At 44.9% G+C, this 24,567-nt stretch overlaps 1 protein-coding gene across 9 annotated transcripts in view; it reads left to right on the forward strand.

The window, feature by feature from the left end:
• CTIF (cap binding complex dependent translation initiation factor) overlaps positions 1–8,292 on the forward strand; it is a 334,688-nt gene extending 326,396 nt beyond the window's left edge. For 8 of the 9 annotated variants that reach the window (XM_037902488.2, XM_037902490.2, XM_037902493.2 and 5 more), the window contains one exon: positions 3,540–8,292. In XM_037902488.2, coding sequence (XP_037758416.1) covers positions 3,540–3,755 — 216 coding nt within the window. In that variant the 3' untranslated portion in view covers positions 3,756–8,292. The other variant, XM_043547065.1, reaches the window with a different exon arrangement.
• Positions 8,293–24,567: the final 16,275 nt, after the last annotated feature.

Raw genomic sequence — 24,567 nt, forward strand, 5'->3', positions numbered from 1 at the left:
ATTTAAAGAACCTCTTCTTTTTGCCTTTTATGTCTCTTGTTGGTGTAACTCATTTTGTGCCTTAGGGTATGTCTACACTACGAAATTAGGTCAAATTTATAGAAGTCGGTTTTCTAGAAATCGGGTTTTATATATTCGAGTGTGTGTGTCCCCACAGAAAATGCTCTAAGTGCATTAAATGCATTAACTCGGCGCAGTGCTTCCACAGTACCGAGGCTAGAGTCGACTTCCAGAGTGTTGCACTGTGGGTAGCTATCCCACAGTTCCCGCAGTCTCCGCTGCCCATTGGAATTCTGGATTGAGATCCCAATGCCTGATGGGGCTAAAACATTGTTGCGGGTGGTTCTGGGTACATATCGTCAGGCCCCCGTTCCCTCCCTCCCTCCGTGAAAGCAAGGGCAGACAATCGTTTCGCGCCTTTTTTCCTGAGTTACCTGTGCAGACGCCATACCACGGCAAGCATGGAGCCTGCTCAGCTCACTGTCACCGTATGTCTCCTGGGTGCTGGCAGACGTGGTACTGCATTGCTACATAGCAGCAGCAACCCATTGCCTTGTGGCAGCAGACGGTGCAATAGGACTGGTAGCCGTCATCATCATGTCCGAGGTGCTCCTAGTCGCCTCTGTGAGGTCGATCAGGCGCGCCTGGGCAGACATGGGCGCAGGGACTAAATTTGGAATGACCTGATCAGGTTATTCTCTTTAGTCCGGCAGTCAGTCCTATTGAACCATCTTATGGTGAGCAGGCAGGTGATACGGATTGCTAGCAGTCCTATTGCATCATCTTCTGCCGGGCCGGCAAGAGATGAGGATGGCTAGCAGTCCTATTGTACCATCTTCTGCTGAGCAGCCATGAGATGTGGATGGCATGCAGTCCTTCTGCACCGTCTGCTTCCAGCCAAAGATGTAAAAGATAGATGGAGTGGATCAAAACAAGAAATAGACCAGATTTGTTTTGTACTCATTTGCAAAACCCCGCCCCGCCCCCGTCTAGGGGACTCATTCCTCTAGGTCACACTGCAGTCACTCACAGAGAAGGTGCAGCGAGGTAAATCTAGCCATGTATCAATCAGAGGCCAGACTAACCTCCTTGTTCCAATAAGAACAATAACTTAGGTGCACCATTTCTTATTGGAACCCTCCGTGAAGTCCTGCCTGAGATACTCCTTGATGTAAAGCCACCCCCTTTGTTGATTTTAACTCCCTGTAAGCCAACCCTGTAAGCCGTGTCGTCAGTCGCCCCTCCCTGCGTCAGAGCAACGGCAAACAATCGTGCATCTGAGTTGAGAGTGCTGTCCAGAGCAGTCACAATGGAGCACTCTGGGATAGCTCCCGGAGGCCAATACCGTCGAATTGTGTCCACAGTACCCCAAATTCGACCCGGCAAGGCCGATTTAAGCGCTAATCCACTTGTCAGGGGTGGAGTAAGGAAATCGATTTTAAGAGCCCTTTAAGTCGAAAGCTTCATCGTGTGGACGGGTGCAGGTTTACATCGATTTAACGCTGCTAAATTTGACCTAAAGTCCTAGTGTAGACCAAGGCTTAGTCTTTCTGATTTTGTCCCTATGTGCTTGTGCTAATCTTTTGTAGTCATCCCTAGCAATTCATCCATGTTTCCAGGGACATTTTATTTACCCCTTCCCAGAACACAAGAACTAGGGCTCACCTAATTAAAATTAATAGACAGCAGGTTTAAAAAAAACAAAAAAAAAAGAAAATACTTCTTCACAGAACTCACAGTCAACCTGTGGAACTCATTGCCATGGGATGTTGTGAAGGCCAAGAGTATAACTGGGTTCAAAAAAGAATAAGTTCCTGGAGGATAGGTCCATCAGGGATATAAGATAGTCAGGGATGCAACCTCATGCTCCAACTGCCAGAAGCTGGGACTGGATGGCAGAGGACAGATCACTGGAAATTGCCCTGTTCTGTTCGTTCCCTCTGAAGCTTCTGGCACTGGCCACTGTCAGAAGACAGGATACTGGGCAAGGTGGACTATTGGTCTGACCCACTATAGCTGTTCTTTTGTTCTTGTGAGTTGTTATTGTTGCTGTTAAAGCACAGTCCTGCTTCCTTTAAGACAAAACAAGGTGAACACACACAAAAAGAGGAGCAAAAAGTACAGCAAAGATAGAAACTTCATCTTTCACTTGCAGCCCCGTTGCTGGAAAAGCACAAGAAGAGCACATAGTCTTAGCAGCCACTCCGAGCAAACTTGTACCAGCATCGGATGTTTTGGGCATTGCATTTAGTTGCCTTTCTGGTCACAGACTTACAGCAACATTGCAAAATATCCAAGCTTGGCCAGCTAAACCAGGCTCTTATTAGACAAAAGGAAAAAGGAGAGAGAGGAAAGAGAATGATTAAGGTAGGGAAGGAAAAGGATACTATGTGTGGGGGACAAAGATTCACATCCCAGGTGGTGGTTGGGATCTGAAGCTGATGGAGGTAACAATGTCGTCATCTTGTCTCCCTCTTTCTGGCCCAGTCTGGTCAGGACATCTTTCAGGGGTAGGATGAAAAAGGTCCTGTGGATCCCAGGAGATGATGGGGGTAGCAGCCATATTGATAAACCTCGCTCTTTCCTCTTCTCTCATCTTTCAGTCAGCCAGCGTCATGGTAGCCAGTTTTTTCTCCCGAAAGTCTCTTTTGGAGGACCCAAAAAGGCGAGTCTTGAATGGAATAGCCCACCCCCCTCCTTATTTTGTCCACCAATTAGGCCTAATTTCTGACACACCAATTTTGGTTCATTAATTGACGGTGGCATACTTTTCTTGTTTGCCAGGCATGATGTTGAGTTATATCAGTAGGGCCTTTTTATCTGGACTAATTCACTCTTTGTATCTCTTTTGTATCTTTTCCCATCAACATTTATTGTCATAGGTTATTGTGACACTTTATAAACTTTCTTATAGTTGAGCTCATAATAAGGGTAAATTTGTAGGCCCAGTTATCACAATGTACCTATGTCACATTTGCACCCATAGCCAAGTAGTGCAGCATACAAGATCTCAAGATTTGCACTTGTATCTCAGTTGCAGATGCTAAATGCAGGTGAGGACTTCGTCTCCAGAAAGGATGGCTGCACTTTTGGAAATCAGCCCTATTATGTAAATATTTTCTCCTTATAACTGAATGCTGTTCAGTGTAGCTTCCAGAAGCCCTTGAGTTGTTACATGACAGCAAACAGCAGACCATCTGTGGCTCTTCTGCCATTGTTTCTCTGCAGCCGACATCACTTTTTCAGAGGTGCCATATGCCTGCATCCAGCTCTCCACTTTCCTCCTCCTTTAATATTTTACAAGCACATGTGCCAGCAGGATAGTTTTCAAGGAGAGTCTCCATAAAGTGAGGGATTCTGGTAGCAATGCTGTGGTTAACTGAGCTTTATATTTCCCTGGGACCCCCCACCACCCCACATGACAAGCCCAAGCTGACATCTTAGTTGCAACCAGGATAGTTTTAAAACTAAACAATAATAAAGGCTGGAGTGGTGACTTGCACTTTAACATCCAGCTTCCGACCCTTCTCTCTTGACAGCTGCAAAGCACAGGCCGGCTGCTGGAGGACCAGCTGCCTGAGATGATGACAGAGCTGCTGGCAATAGCACGTGACAAGATGCTGTGCCCCTCGGAGTCCATGCTGACACGGTCCCTCCTCCTCGAGGTCATTGAGCTGCACGCCAACAACTGGAACCCCCTGACGCCCACCATCACACAGTACTACAACAAGACAATCCAGAAACTGACAGCCTGAGAATGCAGGGAGGTGGGGATGGATGGGAGCAGGAAGAAGACATGCACCTTAAAAGGAAACAGGAAGGAACTGTGCTACAAATCGATCAGCTACTGGAGAGAGAAGTGAGAACCTTTATGAGAAAATACCTAAGAAGACAAACCCCAGCATGCTTAAGAATATGTTCATGAGGTTGGAGGGCAGAGGAGCATGTTTCTTTTCAGCTGTGTTGCGGAGCACCACCCCTCTTTCCTGCTGAGTTTTTGTTTCAGGTTTCTTTTATTAAATCATTGCTCATGCAGCCACGCATCCCGCCGTGTTATTGTTTGGCTTTAGAAAGAACACGGAGAATTTGAAAAGCAAGTGGAAGTGCAGCCTAGCATTGTTTCCACGCCATTCTCTTGGCTTGCACCAGCCAACTGGCAGGAGACAACACACAGCAGATGTCTTGGGAGGACAAAGAAAGACACGTTCCACACCAGACGCCGGTAATTGACGGCTTTTGTCAAAGCGAAGCTTTCATTATTTTTTTTCCCCCTCCTCTTGTCTTCAACTTTTTATTCTCCCCCCCTCTGCAAAATCCCCCCCAACACCTGATTCTAGATTAGGATTTCACACAAGATGATTTATTTATTTGCACTGGGTTTCCATTTTTCTTTGTTGTTGTTTTATTAGGTTTTTTTAAACAGACATTTGCTATCAACTTTGAAACATGAAAATAATGTTATAATGTGAGCTCTTGAATGGTTGGCACGAGGGTGTTAAATTGGAAGGAGAAGTTAAAAAAATCCAAAAGCCACTTTAGAAGTATCATAGCCACAGTCTTCTTGCCAGTAACCTATCAAGGTAATTAAAAAATGTACACTCTGAGTTGGTAACTCTAAGAAACACAGGCATTCTGCAGCTGTTTGCTGTTAAAGACGCAGTATTCCTCATCCACTAAACTATAATCCATTTATTTTTTGTAACTTACTTACTTTGTTTGTTTTGTTTGTTTGTTTGTTTGTTTAAAGAGTGCTTTATTGTAATTACTGTCACAGTTGTAATTGTACATTTAAACCAGGTCCCTTATGCTTGGTCCTAATAATAGACAGGGTGAGGGAAAAAATTAAGACTTGAAGTTCTTCTTTGGAAACCAGTAAATAGAAGGTGACAAGTATATGGCATCAGAAAGGAAAAAAGAAAAGCCGAAAATATAGGTTTCAGGTTTGGCTTCTAATTGGCTAAACTTTCCAAACCAGTGTCTGTCGGTTTGCATTGCATAGACGTGGAATTCAGAAGGAGGCTGTCCCCGTCTTTTGCTTTGCCAGAAGCATAGTCTGTTTAGTCAGTGTAACTAATACAGCCTTTGATAGGAGGAGGGTCAGAGAGCGTTGTTTCTTTCCACTAAATGAAGTGTAAAGAGGAGAGCAATGCAAATGGCTAGAGATGGAGTAGAGGTAGTACAAGAAGGAAGCCACAGTGCACCTCACTGGCCTTACCTGTGTAACCCACTGGTGAGTGTGTGTTACAGTTCTCCCTCTGTGTCCAATTCACAGAGGATATGAGTCTGTTACAGCCCCAGCTAGGGACTTCAGCTCGAACTGTAGCAGCTCATGCATTTAGCTCTGGCGATCTCTGGTTCAATCCCTGGTGGGTCAGACAAGATGGCAGCTGTCATGGAGTGGAAGCTTGTCTGGAATTCAAACTGCTGTGGGCCTCAGACACTGAGGATGAGCTTCCTTGGATCCAAGGAAGGATGTAACTCACTGGTCAGCGTGTATTACAGGTCCCCCACCTCCATGCGCAATGCGCAGAGAGTATGAGTCTGTTACAGCCCCAGCTAGAGAGGTTTGATTCTTTAGTGCAAGCTGTCGCAGCTCATGCTTTTTGAGCTCTGGAGGTGCCCAGTTCAATCTCCAGTGGGTTGGCAAAGGCGGCAGCCATCACATCTACTTGTCCCACCGTATTTAACACTAGTGCAGTTTCACTGTTGTTAGAAACATTGGGAGCCCTTGTAGAGAGGCTGCGGTCAGCAATTTAAGCACTGTTCTCTAGACCTGATCCAAGCAGGATTAGGTGATACACGTGCTTAAAAACACTAGTGCTCTGTCTACTTTAGGGTTCCCAACAATGCTCACACCAGTGAAGCTGAAGTGGTGTTGGCAATGCTGAGAAGTGTTTGCAGAATGCCCCTAGGGCAGATCAGTCTAGCATGAGAAGTGAGGCCAATGACTTGACTTGGTTAGGGAAGAAGGTGAGCTGTAAGTGTGCGATGTGCGTTTAGACTGAGATGGATCCGTGTCAGTCGTAAAACAAGTATTAGTTTTCAAGCACGTGCAAGTTTGGCAGAGAAACCGCAGCTTCTAAGCATATGGTACATTTATTTTTTAAAGTATGTATTCTGTAGCAAGTCTGTAATTCCTAAGAAGAGCGAGCTGCCCACCAAACCCTTCCTTCAGGGCCTGTCCCACAGGACAGCATGGCTTTAATTCCCAATGATGCCAGCGGGACTTGTGGGTGCTCAGCAACTTGCAGGTTTAGGGCTTTAATGTATATTATAAGGCAAGAGATTTGTGAGAGATTGATGTAAACACAATATTTATCATTTGGGGTCTGAGTAACATTAACCAGATTTATGGATCCTGTTGACTAACTTCAGTTTCTTTTTTGGAAAAGGAGATCTGTTCCAGCCCCATATTTGAAACATGCTTTGAAGTTACTTATTTCAGTAATTTTGTATTGGTAAAGAGGGACAGGCAGGCCATTACTTCACTTCCTGTATGGTGACCAGGAAATGATGTCGTGGCTCAGTGGTTGCTTCTTTATTGATGCTTTTATTTACTACATCACTTCTGGTGCTTACTTGATGAAGTCTGACAGAATTAGGGAGTGAAAATTTTCCTTTATTTGTTCAGCACTTATTTCAGTGGAGGATTAGAGAAGGAAGCTACAGTACATAACCCTCCCTCCAGGCACCTGTGAGCTGAGCATAGCTGCCAATGTTGGGTGAATCTGACCGTTAAGATTCATATATAATATCTGTCTTATTTCATTATTTCATTGTTGTAACAGGTCTCAGAAACTCACTTGGAAAATCTGTTTTGGTGTTTCTAACACTCACAAGCTGTTTTCCAAAAGGCAGTCTTCACTTTTCTCCTGTTATTCAGTTTTCTTCCCTTTCCTCTGGTTGTAAGAAGTATGGATTTGGCAAACCCACCTCTGGTGCCATGAAACTGGAGTGTAGCTCCTGATGAAACATGAGACCCAAACACAAACCCCCAGATCCAAATACCCACCCACCTTGAGGCAATACAGATCTGGATTTGAACTCCACAACTTGGACCAGTTGATTGAATTTCTGCCTGTTTGTTCACGAGAACAAAGATTCAATCCAGATCTTTTTTGGATGTTCAGTATGTTTTATGGCGGTGTAAGAGAAAACCAGATTTGTCCATTACTCGGGGGGAAATTATTTGCAGGAAGCCAAGTTTGAGGGCAAAAATTTCCAACAGAGAAAATACCACAAGAGGAGAGGAGATTTGTTTTATGGTTCACAGTTATTCGAAACTTCTCTGCTTGGGTCTTTTCTAAGGTGCATACAAAGCGAGGGAAAACAGCAGGAAACAGAATCCTCAACAGCAGCGTGTCCAAGAAAGAAAGAGAAGACCTTGATTCAGCTGTAAAAAATTGCCTGTTGCACTGGACTTCTCTGGAAAGACTGATTTCTAAGTTCCAGAAACGGTCTAGGGGTGACCAGGGGGTTAGCTCTCCGAAGACTAACTCTCGCAGTACCTCAGCATTGGGTTGTCTGTGAGAAAACTGTGTGACAGTAGGAGCAGCAATATTTTATAGTGACTATCCGTGAGAGATTGGACTTTATAGGAGCAACGAAGCCCAGCAGTGTTATAAAAGGTTCAGGGTTGTAGCCTTTGAATCTAAACCCTCCTTAAGTTGTTTGCCCTCTGATGCCTTGCCCCTTGGGGTGTGAAAGGAGCAGCTGCTTCAGGCTGGATTCAGTGCCGTCTCACAGAATTGTCATGAACACTTACCAACCTGAACACAAAATCTACTCACCCTCTTTTCAAGGTGATGCTAAAGATGGAAAACAAAAATGTTCAAGGTTGATCTGATGTGATATGTGGGTTATCCACAGTAGATTATTTGATTGCTTTAGAACGTCCACAGCCAATCAGAATAATTATTTAAAAGCAGCTTAATATATCCACTTGCTGCTGCTCCTTTTTCAGACTTGAACAAAGAATTTGAAAGTGATTTTTTTGTTTTATTTTGTGTTTTTAAAAGAAAAACAACCCCTAAAATACAGGCACAAGTCCTAAGGGGAAATGTACAAATGATCAAGTTGAGCCCTCCAATAACCACGATCTCCAGCTCCTGTTCCCAGCCCTCCCACTGTACATGCCAGATTTTGTGGCGCCTGTCTTTCACCCGGTATAATCTGCAACATTTCCAAATTGACCTCTGAATGTAGCAAAGGAAGGAGAAAAAGAAGAACCCAGAGGAGAATTGGAAATTGCATTTCGAAGACTTGAATTTTCACCTAATCACTGGGAATTTTCTTGGAGCACCAAGAGGCAAAGCCAAGCCACATGACAGTAATTCTGTTCAAATGCTTCCCCACCGCCAGCCAGGAGGGTTTATTCATAGTTTTCCTTTACTAGAGGTTGCCTTCTAGCTGCAGGCCTGTACCCAGATATTCAGGGTTAATGGATTTGGCCTGTTACTTTGCTCTGTAGCCCTGAGATTCCCCCAAGCCTTTTTTGGACAGTGTCTAAAAACGTCTCGTGATGTGAAATCCATCTTTCAATGATTTGTGATTTGTATCTGACAATTAAAGTGTGTTCATTCTGCCATTAACTGCTTTGTAATTTGAAATTTTGATTGTTCCATGGGTACCCGTGAATCTAAATGTTGACTGAAAATGTATTTTTTCCCCCTGGAACTATGCACACCACCAATCATATCTTTTGAAAGTCCATTGATAACAATAAACTTTACCTATGACATTGCTACCGCTGAACAGCATTGCTAAGGAAAGAAAGAAACAGTACAAAATAGCATTTTTCTCCATCTAAGAGTGGTCACGAATCTATGTTTCCAGGTTTCTCAATAGCAAGAGACTGTCCAACCTATGAATGTGAAAGCACCACCAGTACCACTGGTGTATATAACATGCATTCTATAAGATGCTCTGTGATGGGAAGCCTCTAGCAAAGCAGTGGTGCCAAGATACAACTAGATCCAATATTATAGGTTCACTAGAAATGTCTATAAAACAGCACTGTAAAACCATCTCTGTTTTTAATATTTTCACCAATTCATGGTACAAGTACAAAAATCCAAGTGAGTTTGTTTGTTTTTTTCCATTTTTTGCAGCCCCCAAAGCCTGTAATTAGTAAGGCCATGTCTACACTAGCACTTATGTCAGCAAACTTTTGTCTCTCAGGAGTGTGAAAAACACCCCCCTGAACGACATACGTTTCGCTTGGCATAAGTGGTAGTGTGCACAGCGCTGTCGGTGGGAGAGTTTCTCCTGCTGCCGTCGCAACCGCCACTCGTTGGAGGTAGTTTAATTATATCAACAGGAGAGGTGTCTCCCGTGGGCATAGAGCGGCTACATGAGAGATCTTACAACGGCACAGCTGCATCGGGACAGCTGTGCTGCTGTAAACTCTCTAGTGTAGACACAGCCTTAGTGTGCACTGAGTTACCTTTTGAAGGAACATGAGTTACCATTTATGTTTCTTCATGAGTTATTGGCCAGTTTCAACCTTTGTGTTCTCAATAAACGTAGATTTCAAAAATGGTTCCCTTTAAATTAAATCAGTGGGCCGGGGGGGGAAGTCCAGTTAGATATGTCGGGTCAGATCTTCAGCTGATGTGAATGGGAGTAGCGTCACTGAAGCTATCTCAGTTCACGCCAGCTCAGGATCTGGCCCTTCATCCATAGGTCATTGAATTTGTCCCGTCCTCTGCCCTGAGAAGACATCTCCTCACCTGTGGTTTGAAGATCTAGGTGGAGAAAAGCAGTGATACTGTTGGGAAATCCCTGAGATGAAGTTGCACGGGCAGAGAACATTTTCTCAGTGTTACAGTAACTAAATTTGCTGGGAGGATGAAGGGGGAGGGAGAAGCTCAAATGAAGAACAGATTTGTGGAGTCTTCCACTACAAAGTGGTTAGCCGTCTGCCCAGAATCTATATGGCATGTGATTAGACTGGTTCCTAGTGAAATTATTTCCGAACTGAAGGTTTTAGTTCTCCACAAAATGACTTCTGTGTTTTCCCGTGAGGGATTTCACCACTGTTTGGAGAAGACATCATTTATATGAAAGGTGAAACACAAAGAGGGGAGAGTAGTGAAGTAAGTGATATGCCTGGTTCTCCTCTTCCCCCTGAAGGAGATTAATTTGTATCCATTCTTGACGCGACGGATGACTTTGAAAGAAAAATTGTTAGAAGCCCCTATGGTTTCTTTTCGTACACAAGCTTAGCCTTATTTTTACAAACACCTCTCACTTGGAAGTCTCAAAATCTTAAACTTGATTTTTATTCCCCCTCTGGGTGTTCTGTGGATTTTCACTAATTTTGTTCTTTCCACTAAGCTATTATCCCATCCTTTTGTGATCTCCAGGAGAAATAACACTAACGTTTTCCAAGTCCAGTGTCAAAAGCAAAAGGAGATGTGGTTTCCTTCAGAACGCAGTCATGCTAACAATGATTTTTTTAAATGTATTTATTGTGTTTGAAAATTTAATCATTTATCAGATTTGTTAAACTAAGTGCTTTTTTAAAAAAGAGAAAAGGAAAAATGGGGGGCGGGGAAGGAGACTAGATATTTGTACTAGGGGAGAAAAATACCATCATTTTCAGCTTTTCCTAGACTGTTAAGACAAGGGAGATAACTCTTCATGGCAATTCAGTCTTGTTTATAGAACATCCAGAACCACTGTATGCTATAAAATACATCATCTGCGTAATAAATGTTTAAAGCCTGACATTTCACCATCTCTCTCTTGATATGTGGTATCAATTTTGGTGGTCTGCTAAGATGTTTATTTTGTTGAGCTTGGAACTAAGTATGGAAGAAAAAGAATACCTATCCGGTTTGAAATTTAAAGGAGGGATTCATTCTTCCTTCCTTTATGATTTGGTACAGCAGGCTGTGCTGCATGTCTGATCCATTGATCGCCCCTGTCATGTGCTCCTCTCTAAGGGCCCCAATCCTGTGCCATGCGGAGGGCTCAGAATGGAAAATTGAGGGCGCCTGCCATTTCACATGATCAGGCTTTAGAAGGCTGGCTCCTCCTATTAAAGTCATTAGAGTTTTGCCATTGGCTTCAATGGGAACAAATTTGGGCCCCGAGAGTCCATGCAATGCCCACTGAAGTCAATGCAAAGACTGTATTTGGCTTCAATGGGCATTGGATCAGGCCCAGTCTTCTGGCTCTGCTACTGATCTGATCCTGTTCCCCACAAAGAAATAGCGCAGGGGCATCCAAAGCTATATCCATTAGATTCTCTTTTCTCCTGCTTCTGTTGAAATTGATAGCATGACTAAATACCTCAGTACAAGGTTTTGTTTTGTTTTGTTACATTGGGGAGACAAGGGGTTTGCACATTTTTGTTGCTGTTGTAAAAGTCTGCATTTTAATATATGCAAAAACTCACTTGCTGAAACTATCATTTTTATTATATTATGGTTTCATCAAAATGGATGACAAATAGTGCAACTATTATGGTGAATTGTGATATTAATCACAGAATAAATATTGAAATCAATGTTTAGAAACTTCCATTGCCTCCTTATTTTGCCACGTTTTGCGGGGTGGGGGGGTTGTTTTTGTTTTTATAGTATTTGTGTTCCTCACATATTTCATGTCTCAGCTCTACAAAAAAGTATCATCCCCTCTCCCACAAAATAATTCAGCACCCGTGGCTTATCCAATACTCAATGAAGATGAAGGCCCAAATCAAGGGCCATTTACATGGAACATCCATATCTCCCATTGGCTTTTATGGGAGTTCCTGGTGCTCCTTTGGGGATCAGGCCTCAAAGTCTTAATTGCTATATCAAGGATCCAGATATTCCCTAGCTGTTGGAAAGTTCCATTTCTGAGCCAAACTTTGCAGCGTGGGCCCAACTCTGCCCTGAAGAGACAGCTGGTTCAAATGTTGTACAAAGCTGACTGTAAGGGTTCTCTCCTGGCCCCATAAGCTACCCCACTTCTGCGCAAGCCAAAACTGTTAATAACATCAACACGGGATAATGCTATATTAGACCTCGTCTTCACAGCTAAAAAGGAACTGATCACAGAACTAAAAATTAATGGTGGCTTAGGTACAAGTGATCATGACTTGATCACACTGATAATGTGCAAACAGAATAAAGTCCAGACCAGTAATATATATACTTGGTGCATTAAAAAGGCCAATTTCACAAAGCTGAAAACAATTTTGAGCCACATCAGTTGGGAGGAAGAATTTAATCAGAAAAATGTGAATTGTTTAGGAACACTTTACTAGATGCCCCAAAAGCTATAATTGAGGAAGAAGGGTGTATTGGTTAAAAAACTCACTGGGTTTAGAGGGGAAGTGAAGGCAGTTATAAAAAATTAATGTACAATACATGGGAAAAGGGGAAGTTGATAGTAATTAATATAAATCTGAAGCTAGGAATTGTAGAAAATTTATATGGGAAGCAAAAGGCCAAAGGGAGAAATCTATGGCCATCAGAGTTAAGGAAAATAAGAAGGAGGTTTTTTAAGTATGTTAGGAACAAAAAGAATCCTAACCGGTATTGGTCCATTACTAGATGCAAATGGCAGAATTATCAATAATGATGCAGAAAAGGAAGAAGGCTTGAATACATATTTCAGTTCTGTATTTGAGAATAAAACAGGGGATGTAGTCATATTATATGATGCTAACACTCTTTCCATTCCAGTAGTATCTCAGGAGGAGTGACTACTAAAGTTAGACATTTTAAAATCATCCAAGAGTTTTAAAAGAGCTGGTTGAAGAGCTCACTTGACCATTAATGTTGATTTTCAATAAGTCTTAGAACACTGGGAAAGTTTCAAAAGGCTGGAAGAAAGTTAATTTTATGCCAATATTTAAAAAGAGTAAACAAGATGACCTGAATAATTATAGACCTATTGGTCTGACATCAATCCTGGGTAAGAGAATGAAGCCGTTGATAGGGGACTCGATTAATAAAGACTTAAAGGAGGGTAATATAATTAATGCCAGTCAACATGGGTTTATGGAAAATAGATCCTGTCAAACTAACTTGATATCTTCTCTTGTGAGATTATAAATTTGGTTGATAAAGGTAATAGTGGTGATACAGTACAGTTAGATTTCTGTAAAGCTTTTGAGTTTGTACCTCATGACATTTTGATTAAAAAAATAAAACAATATCAAATTAATCTGGCACACATTAAATAGATTAAAAACTGGTTAACTGATAGGTTTCAAAATGTAATTGTAAAAAGGGGACTCACTATCAAGCAGGTGTGTTTCCACTGGGGTCCCACAGTGACCCCAGTTGTTGTTCTAATGCTATTTAACATTTTTATCAGTGACCTGGAAGAAAACATAACATCATCACTGACAAAAATTGGAGATGACACAAAACTTGTAGGAGTGGTAAATAAGGAAGAAGACAGGTCCCTGATACAGAACAATCTAGATCACATGATAAGTTGGTTGCAAGCAAACAATATGCATTTTAATACGACTGAATGTAACTGTATACATCTAGGAACAAGCAATGTGGGCCATACTTACCCGATGGGGGACTCAATCCACCCCCAAATTTTTTTCAGAGTCACTGCTTCTAGGATAATCAGCTGAAGGTGAACTCCCAGTGCAACGCTGTGACCAAAAGAGCTAGTGCGATCCTGGGATGCGTAAATAGGGGAATTTTTAGCAGAAGTAAAGAGGTTATTTTACCTCTGTATTTGGCACTGGTGTGGCTGCTGAGGGAATACTGTGTCTAGCTCTGTTGTACACCGTTCAAAAAGGATGTTGATACATTAGAGAGAGTTCAGAATAGAACCATGAGAATGATTAAAGGATTAGAAAACATGCCTTATAGTGATAGACTCAAAGAGCTGAATCTATTTAGTTTACCAAAGAGAAGGCTAAGGGGTGACTTGATCATAGTTTAAAGGTACCTGAATGGGAAACAAGTATTTAATAATGGGCTCTTCAGTCTAGCAGAAAAATGGATAAGCAATCTAATGGCTGGAAGTTAAAGCAAGACAAATTCAGACTGGAAATGTCTAACAGTGCAGGTAATTAACCATTGGAACAAGTTATCAAGTGTCGTGGTGGATTCTCCATCACTGGCAATTTTTAAATCAAGACTGGATGTTTTGTCTAAAAGATCAGAAAAGGGAAGCTGTGTGGCCTGTGTTATCCAGGAGGGCAGAGATGATCACAATGAGAACTGCTGACCCAAAGCATCGTTAGTAACATGCACAGAAGACAAGGTATTCAATCCGATTCTGAAGTTATTAAATTCGCACACACACAGAGCAATGCCTCTTTGCCTACCTCAGTTACAGTTGTATTGATTTTCTTTCTTTTTTTCCAGGGAAGATCAGTTTAACATGTTCCAGGGATTACTGTGTTTTAACCTTTCACCCTGGTCTAGACACCACTGAGTATCCACTGTCCCTTTTAATGAGAATATGGAGCCCCCTGTGGTCTTTCTGGCTGGACAGCGGAGCCAGCAAAATTCCCAGGAACAGATGGTGGGATTTTCTGACTGCACTGATACCACCAACCTGGCTCCCTCCAAACTATCCAAGTAAATTATTAAAGATGCAGTTTCCTTTCATCTTTCCAGTAAAATCTGTCTTTGCTCTGTAATCCTGTGCATTACTGTCATTGCAGAGCACAGCACTACACTCTCCCCTCCTTTGCATAAGGCTGTTACATGGGTGAAGCTCAGCACTGTGTGTGGTGAGAGAGGGCGGAGGAGGGAGATGCTACACTATGCAGGGAGGTCTTGAGGGTAGATCAGGGGCCTGGGAGTTGGACTCCTGTGGTCACCCTCCCACTGACTTGCTACCTGATGCTGCGTTAGCCACGGCCTCTCTGTGTCTGAGATTCCCCATTGGCAAAGTGGGGAATAATGCTGGTGGAAGGTATTTTGAGGCTCCGCTAATGTTTGTAAAGTTCTTTAAGACAGGGTTTCTCAACCCAGGGGGCATGACCCAAAACTGAGTCACCAGAATGCATCAAAAGGTCACATGGAAGGCCTAAGGGGTGGGATGGGTCCTGTTCCCAGGGAAGGAAGGAGGCTTAGGGGGGTAGAGGGGCTTGCAAGTCTCCTCCACATTCACCCCATAGTGGTGGCTCCTGTCCCACAGGAGGGTTTGGGCTCAGCTCCCCGCTCTGGGCATTGCGGCCTGGTGCCCAGGGTTGCCGTGCTGCACAGGTTTAGCCCAGCTGCCCCTCCGTCAGGGGTTGGTGGGGGGATGGGAGCTGTCAGAGCAAATGTCAGTGAGTGGTGCTGCAACTCCATGCACTAGGTCACAATATCATTCACACAGATTTTGCCTGTCCACCCACTGTCAGGGGGGCTAGGCCAAACCTGAGCAGCGCTGGGACCCCAAAGGTCTCAACACCTAGAGCGAGGAGGGGAGCCTAGCTAGCCCCACGGGAGAGGAGCCACGGGAGCTGTCGGCGGAAAGCTACTGCTTTAAAATTGCCTGATATAAGACAGTAAGCAAGGGGAAATGTGATACTTTGCTGTTGATAATTTGGGACTGTTAGGTGCTCAGACAGCACAGGGACAATGCCCTCTGGCTGGGTGATACCCCCACTATCAGGTTGTTTTTGTTTTTCAGGATTATTTGGTTACTACAGTGAATTTCATGTCTCTTTGTGTGTCCCCCACTCTCACAGTGCCTTCCTGTGGCCTTGTCTACACAAACAAGTTGCACTGGTTTAATTAAAATGGGTTAAAAAACCATTTGAAGGCCTGTGTAGCTGCAGAATTGCACCAGTCAGGTGGGATTTTATACAGGTGCAAACCCCTACGTGGACATTCCTGTTTCAGTTTAAACGAGGTTTAGTTTAAGTCAATTAGAAACCGGTTTAAGATAAACCAAACTAAGAGTATCCACACAGGTTTAACTAAACCTATTTAAGCAAACTAGTGTAAACAGTATGTAGGCAACCTTAGTTAAACTAGTGAAAGCCCCTGCGTAGACACACACATGAGTTATATTTGTTTAGCATGTGCCTTTAAATGTATCAATGTAAGATAAACCACTACAAGGCAGGTTTAAATCAAATTATGACTGTTCCCGCAGGCTTTTCCATTGCTTTTACAAAATCAGTTAAAATCACACTTTTACTTAAACATGTGCAACTTGATGTGTAATCCAGGTCTATGGGCTAAATTAAGCATCTTCTATGGTAGCTGACTCAGTTTAAGCTACGTCCATTTCATGTCCGTTAATATATTGTTCTAGCATTTTATTTACAGACTGAAACTTGTGACTATATCAACTCACTGGTGAGCAAAAAATACTAAATCGGCTTTTATTAACATCTTCATGTCAGTGGATACTGCTGTGAAGAGAGCCCTATTTCTTAAGTCAGAAAAAGATGGACTTCATTTAAATTGAAATAAGACACACAGTTTGAAATCAGAGTATCCACACGCAGACTTGTACTGAAATAATTTATAGAGCTGTAAACTACAACCAATTAGGGCTGGGTCTACATGCCAGGTTTTCTAGCAGTATAAATATGTTGGGGGGGTGATATTTTGTAACGATATGGTTATACTAGCACAGCTCCTAGCGTGGACGCCGTTATATGGGTGTAAATGTGTCTTGTAAGGCTATAACTTACTCCCCTTCTCCGATCGGAACAGCTAGAGTGATATATGTATATTTATACCAGTATAACTGCAATCTCATAAGAGGGTTGTACTGCTCCAACTATTCTGGTTGCAACTTTTGTCTGTAGACAAGTCCTCATTAACCAGCCAGCTCCCATGCAAACTACGTGTTGAACGGATTCACAGACATTGCACTAACCATAGTATTGCAGGTGTAAGCTGCCTTTTTTTTTTAGCTAGTGGAGTTTACTTGTGAGTAGGCAAGGGGCTAGAATTGCAGAGGTACTTAGGCATTGCAAGGCCTAACCCCTAGGCACCCAGGCACCTCATGCCTTGTATGGGGAGAATTAGGCACTTAAGAAAGGGATTCTCAGAAGCCAGCAAGCTAACTAGCCAGGAGTGAAATGCAGAGGAAAGGGGTGGGATGTAGGCCCAGAGCCTCAAATATTTAATTATTTATACAAAGTGGAACAGCTTCAACCGGAAAGACCCCCTTTGCCCCCCCAGTACCTTGGTGGTTAGGGCACTCCCCTGGACTGTGGGGTCAAGTCCTGCACCAAATCAGGCAGAACAGGATCCAAACCTGGGTGTTTTCCATACCTGGTGAGTATCCTAACCACCAGGCTATTGGGTACTCTGAGAGGACAATGACCCTTTTGCTCTCTCCTACCTCTCTTTTAGCAAGGGCCCAAGTCTGTAGGCATGGTCCAGTCATGGCTTCAGACTCAGGCAAGATAGGTCAGGGACAGCTGGAGCTTCGGCTTGCGATAGGGCACCGAGCTGCTTGTTAGCTCTGGGGCAGCACTGGGATTTAGGTGGTGTTATGCATGCCCATTAGTGGAAATGTTGGCATCTGGGGCGTCAGGCAGCTGCTGAGTGGTGGTTTTGAGAATGTCGGTGGTACCTAGAAGTTGGACTTAGGTGCCTAAAGTGGCAGGTCCCAAAACCCCCTTTGTACGTCTAGCCTAAAGTGCTTTGAAACGACAACAGCTCCCATTGCTCAGCCTGTACCAGTGCTACCTGTTGAGGAATTGACATGGGAAAATCACCTCAGCCATGTCCAGGGCCTGATCCCCACCCCATTAAAGTCGCTGGGAATTTTTTCACTGACTTCAGCAAGAGCGGGAGCAGGCACTCAAGTTAAGATTGTCAAAGCCATCAAAGGGGACTTAGCCACATTGAAACGTAATGGGATTTGGGTGGCAAAATCCCCAAGCTGGCTTTGAAAAACCTCATCTGCATTCAACTCAGGAGCTCCAGACCCTGGTCAGAGTTTCCACAGAGCTCCACAGGGAGTCAGCAGAACGTGTGGAAGGGATCTAGACACTGAATACACAGCAAAACTTGTACAAAAGGCCACCTTTTTCAAGCAACCCCCCTCCTGAGCAAGACTTCTGCTCCCTACACACACACAGCCCCCTCAGCCAAAATCATATTTACCTGCCATAGTGCCAGTCCCATTCTCCTGAGGGAACTGCCTCAAAGCTCACTGCCAACTTGATGATACTGTATTTCCATGGCAACCCTGGGTGACGTCCTGGCCCCACTGAAGTCAAGGGGAGTTTTAGCCATTGATTGCAATGGGGCCAGGGTGACAATCAGGGTCCAGCCTCCCCAAGGGGAGAACCAGGGGTTTGAACCCTAAAGAATAAGCAATTGACTCAACTGATCGATGCATCCGATGAAGTGAGCTGTTGCTCACGAAAGCTTATGCTCAGATAAATTGGTTAGTCTCTAAGGTGCCACAAGTACTCCTTTTCTTTTTGTGAATACAGACTAACACGGCTGTTACTCTGAAAGCTGATCGTATACAGTGTTACTGTGTATGCAAATACATCGAGTAAGGTCTTTTATGGAAGCTTGGGATGTTCTGAACTTGATGGTCATTATGAGATGTGCATTCATATGGTGGGTAAGAATGTATGTACTTGTGTGTATATAAAACTGAGTTCATGAATGGTGTTGCAACATGCAGCTCCACCTCACAGCCGTGTGGTGGGCAGCCAGGCAGGGAGAGGCTGCCTCCTCAAGCAGATGACACCAGCTCTGAGCACATAGCATTGTAGGAACCAGGAAAAGACAAATGATGGGCCATCAAAATTAATGGGAAAACATTGAAACAACCTGAAACTGGAAAGAAAACCCCAGACTTGGAAAACTAAGGAAGGAGGGAGCTCTCCCCACTTGGAATATCTATAGTTACTGAAGAAAAAATCCTGAAAACCCTTTTTAAAGGGGAAAGAGTTTGAAGTGAAATCTATCCAGAAACTGAAGGACAGTCACTGTGAAAGTCTGGATCCCCCCATGACTGGGAAACTGTTCATAAGTAACTTGTATTAGAAAAGGGATTTTTATCTAATTTGAAAATGTAAAGCCTGAAGTTGTGTCTTTGTGTTTATTTTCTGTGTAACTTGTATGTGTTTGCTCCCCTGGCTCCTCTGGCTCCTCTGGCTTTGAATCTGTGAGTTTTCTATTGAATAAACCTTTGGTTTATTTTACCCCAAGCAGGGCTCTGGTGTGCAAACTGTGTGGAGTGTGTGCGCTGAAGCAAGCTGGTGTTTGGGGGCAGGTTTCATGCCTTCAGGAGTGCCGAACGAGATGGAAAAATTCAGAAGGTCTGGTAGTTAAGAACTCAGGGTAGACGGTATGGGCAGCAGGTGAACTCCCCCCACTTCAGGGAAGCTAGCCGCCCCCCCCCCCCCGCCCGCGACTGCCCAAGGCCCTGCCTCCCCACTCATTGGAGCCCCGAGTCCCCCCACCCCCCATGGCCCGAGCTTCCATCTCGGCCCCACAGCTGGAGGAGCCCCAGCCCGCCTGCCCCAGCCGCCCCAAGCTGCCAGCCAGGGCACTGGGCAGCCGGCTGGCCCCAGCTGCCCCAGGCCACTAGCCCATCTTCCAGGCCAGCCCCAGCTACCCTGGCTGCCGGCTGGAGCAAAGTCTCTGCAGCTTCAGGGGAGGGAGGAGCAAGGGGAGGGCCTTGGGGCAATGCGTGGGTGAGGCCACAGCCTGAGTTAGGGGAGGCTTGGCCTCCCCTGGCCTACCATACCCGCCGCCCATGGTAGACGGATTTGGGGAGACTCAGGACTCAAAAGGCTGTTGGAGTCACCTTGCAAGGAAGTAACGAGGCTGGTGGAAGCTAGGGTGAGACCTTTATGCTTGTGGGCTGGCTACTGGTGTCAGGGCTCTGAGCCACAACAGCATAGCAGTAAGGCACGAAAGTTACAGGGCAGTCGGTGAGGGAACCCCCCCCTCCCCCAGCCTGGATGAGCCCCATAACATCACACCAGAATTTCACCCAGCAGTTTTATACTTGGCTTAAAATGTTCTACCTGACACCTTTATCTCTCCCCAGACCAAACTAACTGTGTCCCTCAGAATTCCTACCCGAGGGGATTGCAGGACATTGGGCTGTAGCTAGACGTCTAAGCAGTATACCAATGCCCATTAACCCTCACAACACCCCAAAGGTGAGTAAGTGCTATTATCCCCTTTTAACGAGCTATATGACTCACTGAAGAGAGTCATGTGGCAGACCTGGGATCCAGGGGCCTTAGCTGAGCTTAAACCACAAGGTAGCACTGCTTCTGAAAAGCAAAACATTCAAACGGTAGCTGGTACGCAGATCAGAATCCAGTTGTCCTGATCCCGAGTTTAATTAGTAAATGGCCATCATCCCTGCTTTGCTTCTCTTTTTGCTTTTTTCAAATGAGCCAGATTTCTTCCCAGCAGCCACCACCAAAGGGGGCCAAGGGGGAATCCACCATTGCCAGATGAGTGCAGTAGAATCCTATGCAAAAAATATCTCCCTCGTTATTATCATGTTTTAATGGCTCTGTAGAGACGTTTCTCTTCCACTCCAGCCCCTCCGCCCTCTCCCCCTGAGGCAAATGGAGGAGTTTTACTGGACTCGGACCCTGCAGCCCAGGATAATGAAGTATCTGAGCACAGTCACCTGAAGGAAATCCCGAGTCAGTCGGCTTCCTCCTCACCCCCTTAAGAAGAAGCAACAGCCAACTTGCAGCTGCAGCCCTTTGCCAACCTATTATTGGGGCTGCCTCCAGGAAACCATTGCAGCATGCTGGCAATAAAGCACTGGATCAGGTTGGAAAGGGGCGGAGCTGGCTGTGAGTTTCAGGACCCTAGGCATGTTTTAACTCGGTGTAGTCTGAACATTGTTCATGTAAGAGCCTCCTGGAAAAGACTCACAGATTTGGGCCCTAAGAAGGGAAAGGTCTCTCTGGTTGGGGAGTGGAACAGACGCCATTGTCTCTTCATTTCCTGGTATTTGCACTGTGGTCATGTCAAATTTCACAAGCGGGGTTGATTTGTCTCAGTGCACAAATGGAAGAGGCCTAAGGGATGCCTCTGTAGTACTGGATGGTCCCTTGTGCACAGATTTCCCACTTTCCGTGCAGAAAAGGGACTCGAGCACCTTCACAGCAATGCAGAGCGGGGTGGGAAGTAAATGTAACCCATTGGTGAGCCACAGGTTCCCTCTTTGTGTCTGATCTGCAGAAAGTGTGTGTTTATTCCAGCCCAGCCAGCAAGATGAGCTGCTATCGCTTGAGCTACACTTTTCGCTCTGGAGGTCCCCGATTCAATCCCTGGTGTGTTGGCCAAGATGGCAGCTCTCACATAAATAGGTCAGGAATGGGGCTGAGGGAAGCACGGGAATGTAATACAGCCAGAGGTATTCTTTTGAGAAGGCCCCAGAGTCAGCCACAGTTAGTGTCTCTCTAATAGGCAGAAAGGTGCTGGGCTTTGAGAGCCAAGCCACCATTTTCTTCTGTGAGGGGAGTGGGAATGCAGAGGAAATTTCACGAAGGGAACCTCATAAATGTCTTGTCCCTCACCTCATAAAGGCAGGATCTGGCCCATTATTATTAAAGGGCTCTGGTAGTGCTAAATCCAACTGCTGACGGGTTGCGAGCATTCCTACTTCTTTCGCCTTAATGGGTTGTTTCATGATGTAGGAGCAAGAAGCACAAGCTGCTGCATTTCCATGCATACACAGAGCAGCAAATACTTCTGGCCTGGTTGACGTGTTCCTGCATGGCAATTTCTTTGGGGGAGGGGGAAGTTTAGCACTCGTGCAGCACATCTGTAATGGGGTTTGCACTGGGGGAGTCCACTTTGACAAGCTGTTATTTTACACTAAAGAAAACAAGGACAAAAGTAGAATCTTCATGGGAGAGCAAAGTGTGTCTCTCTCCTCAGGGACATGCTGCATTGGCTCTGCCTCAGTTAATGGCCTCAGTTAACAGGAAGAAGGCCTAGAAATATCAAGGTACAGCACACAAAACAAACTCCTTGCAGCTGCATAGCTACAAACACCACATTCACCAGAAAAAGAGCTGAGCTTCTTCCCCCGGAGTCTTTATGGTCCATCCTAAAAACCCATCCCTTAAGTCCTATGGCTCCACCATAATAGAGGGGAACTAGAGACTAGATTACCTTCGGACCATCTATGTGTGCCCAGACTGTAGCATCATTGGGAACCCTCCTTAGAGCAGGACTTCTGAGCTCCTAGAGGCCCAGGAGATGAGAGGAGCAGTCCAGGAATTAAACCCGAGGCATATTATTTAAGACAGTGTGCAGTATGCCTTGTAAGTAGCCTGATGAAGATACCTGCTCCTCCGCTATACAACGAGTTCCCCAGGGTTAGCAGCTGAATTATTCAAGTCTTTGGGGACTTTTGTCTATAATGGTTTGTGTTCCTCTATATACTCATTGTTTGCTCCTGTGACTCCCATCCTGGGCATATGGGTGTTTTACAACAATAAAAGAGTCCTCTATAGACCAAGGAGACGGTAACAATGGCCCTGTAGATCTGCCTGAGTCAGAAGGTCCGACTACCTCTGGACACATTTTGATGTGCATTACTAACGATATAGTCACTCAGGTACCATGGTTATGAGTACGGTACAACTAGACAGAATTCAGAGCACTGGTCCAGTGTGTATTTAAGGCAAATCAAGATAATAAAATAATAGATGCTAGAAACAGGCAAGACCCATTGGCCCAGATTTGCAGCCAGGCTTCCAGCTGGCCTCCATTTTTTGCAGGTGTCATCTTGTGCCATGATAATTTGTGACGAGAAGTGATAGTAATGACGCATCTGTCTGATCTGCAGGCACAGAAACACAGGCACAATAATTTAAGGGCACAAAACTCTGCCTATACAAACAGAGGACACTTCTGCATGCTTGGCCCATTAGTTATCTCCAGTCAAGGCAGGCCTTTCCCCTCCAGGACACTGTCTAGTGTTTTATCTAGTTTTAAATGGTCCCAACTAAGGGGGCCTCCAACCATTCCCTTTGGGGGGAATTTTCCACTCTAATTGATTTGGCCAAAGGGAAGTTTTCCATGTGGTGGCTCTAAATTTTCCTTTCCTTAGTTTCATCCTGTCCCTCCTAATCCGATCCTCTCTATGATGCTGCCTGTTTGAATTGGCCCTTTGCTATTTTTGTCACTCTCGGAGGCATCGAGTCGGTGAACTTATCTGGCTTTTAATTGTGTCCTCCCAGTAACAAAGCAGTTTAGACTCACTTAGTCATGTGCAGCCTGCCAAGCTGCCGAGTTTCCTTTTTTCAGTCTGGCTCTCCTCTCCCACCCGGCTTGGCTTGCTGTTGCTAATCGCAGGTAAGTACGTCTCCCAATCTCTAGAGCCCAGGGCATTCACAGCTGTCGCATTGTTATTATGAGAAGAGAGGGTCATCCTCCTCTGATAAGAGCAGCTATTTCAGACAGAACGTTTGTGGGGCTAATTGCGGGGAGAATTGCAGAGGATTTATTGCAGAGCTGGTTTAATGGATTGTGTCCATCTGCATGATGGCAGCAGAGGGGGAAGATCCCACAGCATACATGTGCAGCTAGTTCCTGACGAAGAAGTCCCCATTGCAGTCACTGCCATGCTAAAGTCTGCAGTGCAAGCAATTAATTTTAGTTCTGCTTTTTTGTTCTTTTTCTTCTTTGTGATGCTTCCCTTTACCTTTTCTCTTTGGTCAGCCGCAGCGAAACAGTCTCCTCCCCCCTCCCCCCCCCCCGCAGCACTGTCCTCTGAATCCCTTGAATGTGGGCAGTTCCTTTCCTCTGACCGCCTCAGAGCGTTTGACAAACAAGTGAATAGCTCGTCTCCCGATGAAGGTAGGTGGCAAATACGCTTTTTGCAGAGCGGGTAAACAGAGGCATCGAGAGACGAATGCCTTTGAGTCTGTGGCTGAGCTGCAAAGAGGTCTACAGTGTAGTGTGGGCAGAGGCACTGACACATGTTCATGCCCAAACCACTCCTCTGTCCTCACACTAAAGCCCTCTGAAAGGCAGCTGCATCCTCTCCGAACGTGGGCTTGAATGGACACGCCTGCCGGGGTACGAGGTGGGTATGAGGCATGCATGCCAATGTAGTGTGGACACTCACAGGCGAGCTTGGACAGCACAGAGTTGCTTGAGGGGGTATGTGGACCTGGGTACACTATGCAGTGTAGACATAGCTCAAGAGTTGTGGGCCTTGTCTTGAATAGGATTTGGAAGGTGTTAGCTAACATGGGTCGCCTGTCTAGTGCAGACAATGCAGTTTGCCATTCTTGATCTATTGCATGTGTTAAAGGTGCATTTAGGCTGCTAGCATGTGTTAGCTCCCACCTTCCAAATCCTAGTCTAGACAAGCCCTTAATCTCAGATCGCTTACTCTAGCTCCTAGAAACACCAGCTTCCATTATAGTATAATGAAGGGATCTGTGGTATGCTTTATTTGGAAGATGCTGTGACCCAGTGGCCAGGGCAGGAGACTGGGAATTAGGAGACCTGCATTTTATACCCCGCTGTGCCGTTAACCAGCTGGGTGATGTTGGCCAGGTCACTTCGCTGCTCTCTGCTGCAGTTTTCCCATCTGTAAAATGGGGATAATGATATGGCCCTTCCTTTGTAAGATCCTTTATGATCTATGGATGAAAATCACGATATAACA

This window comes from Chelonia mydas, chromosome 5 (assembly GCF_015237465.2).
Source record: "Chelonia mydas isolate rCheMyd1 chromosome 5, rCheMyd1.pri.v2, whole genome shotgun sequence".
NCBI lineage: Eukaryota > Metazoa > Chordata > Testudines > Cheloniidae > Chelonia > Chelonia mydas.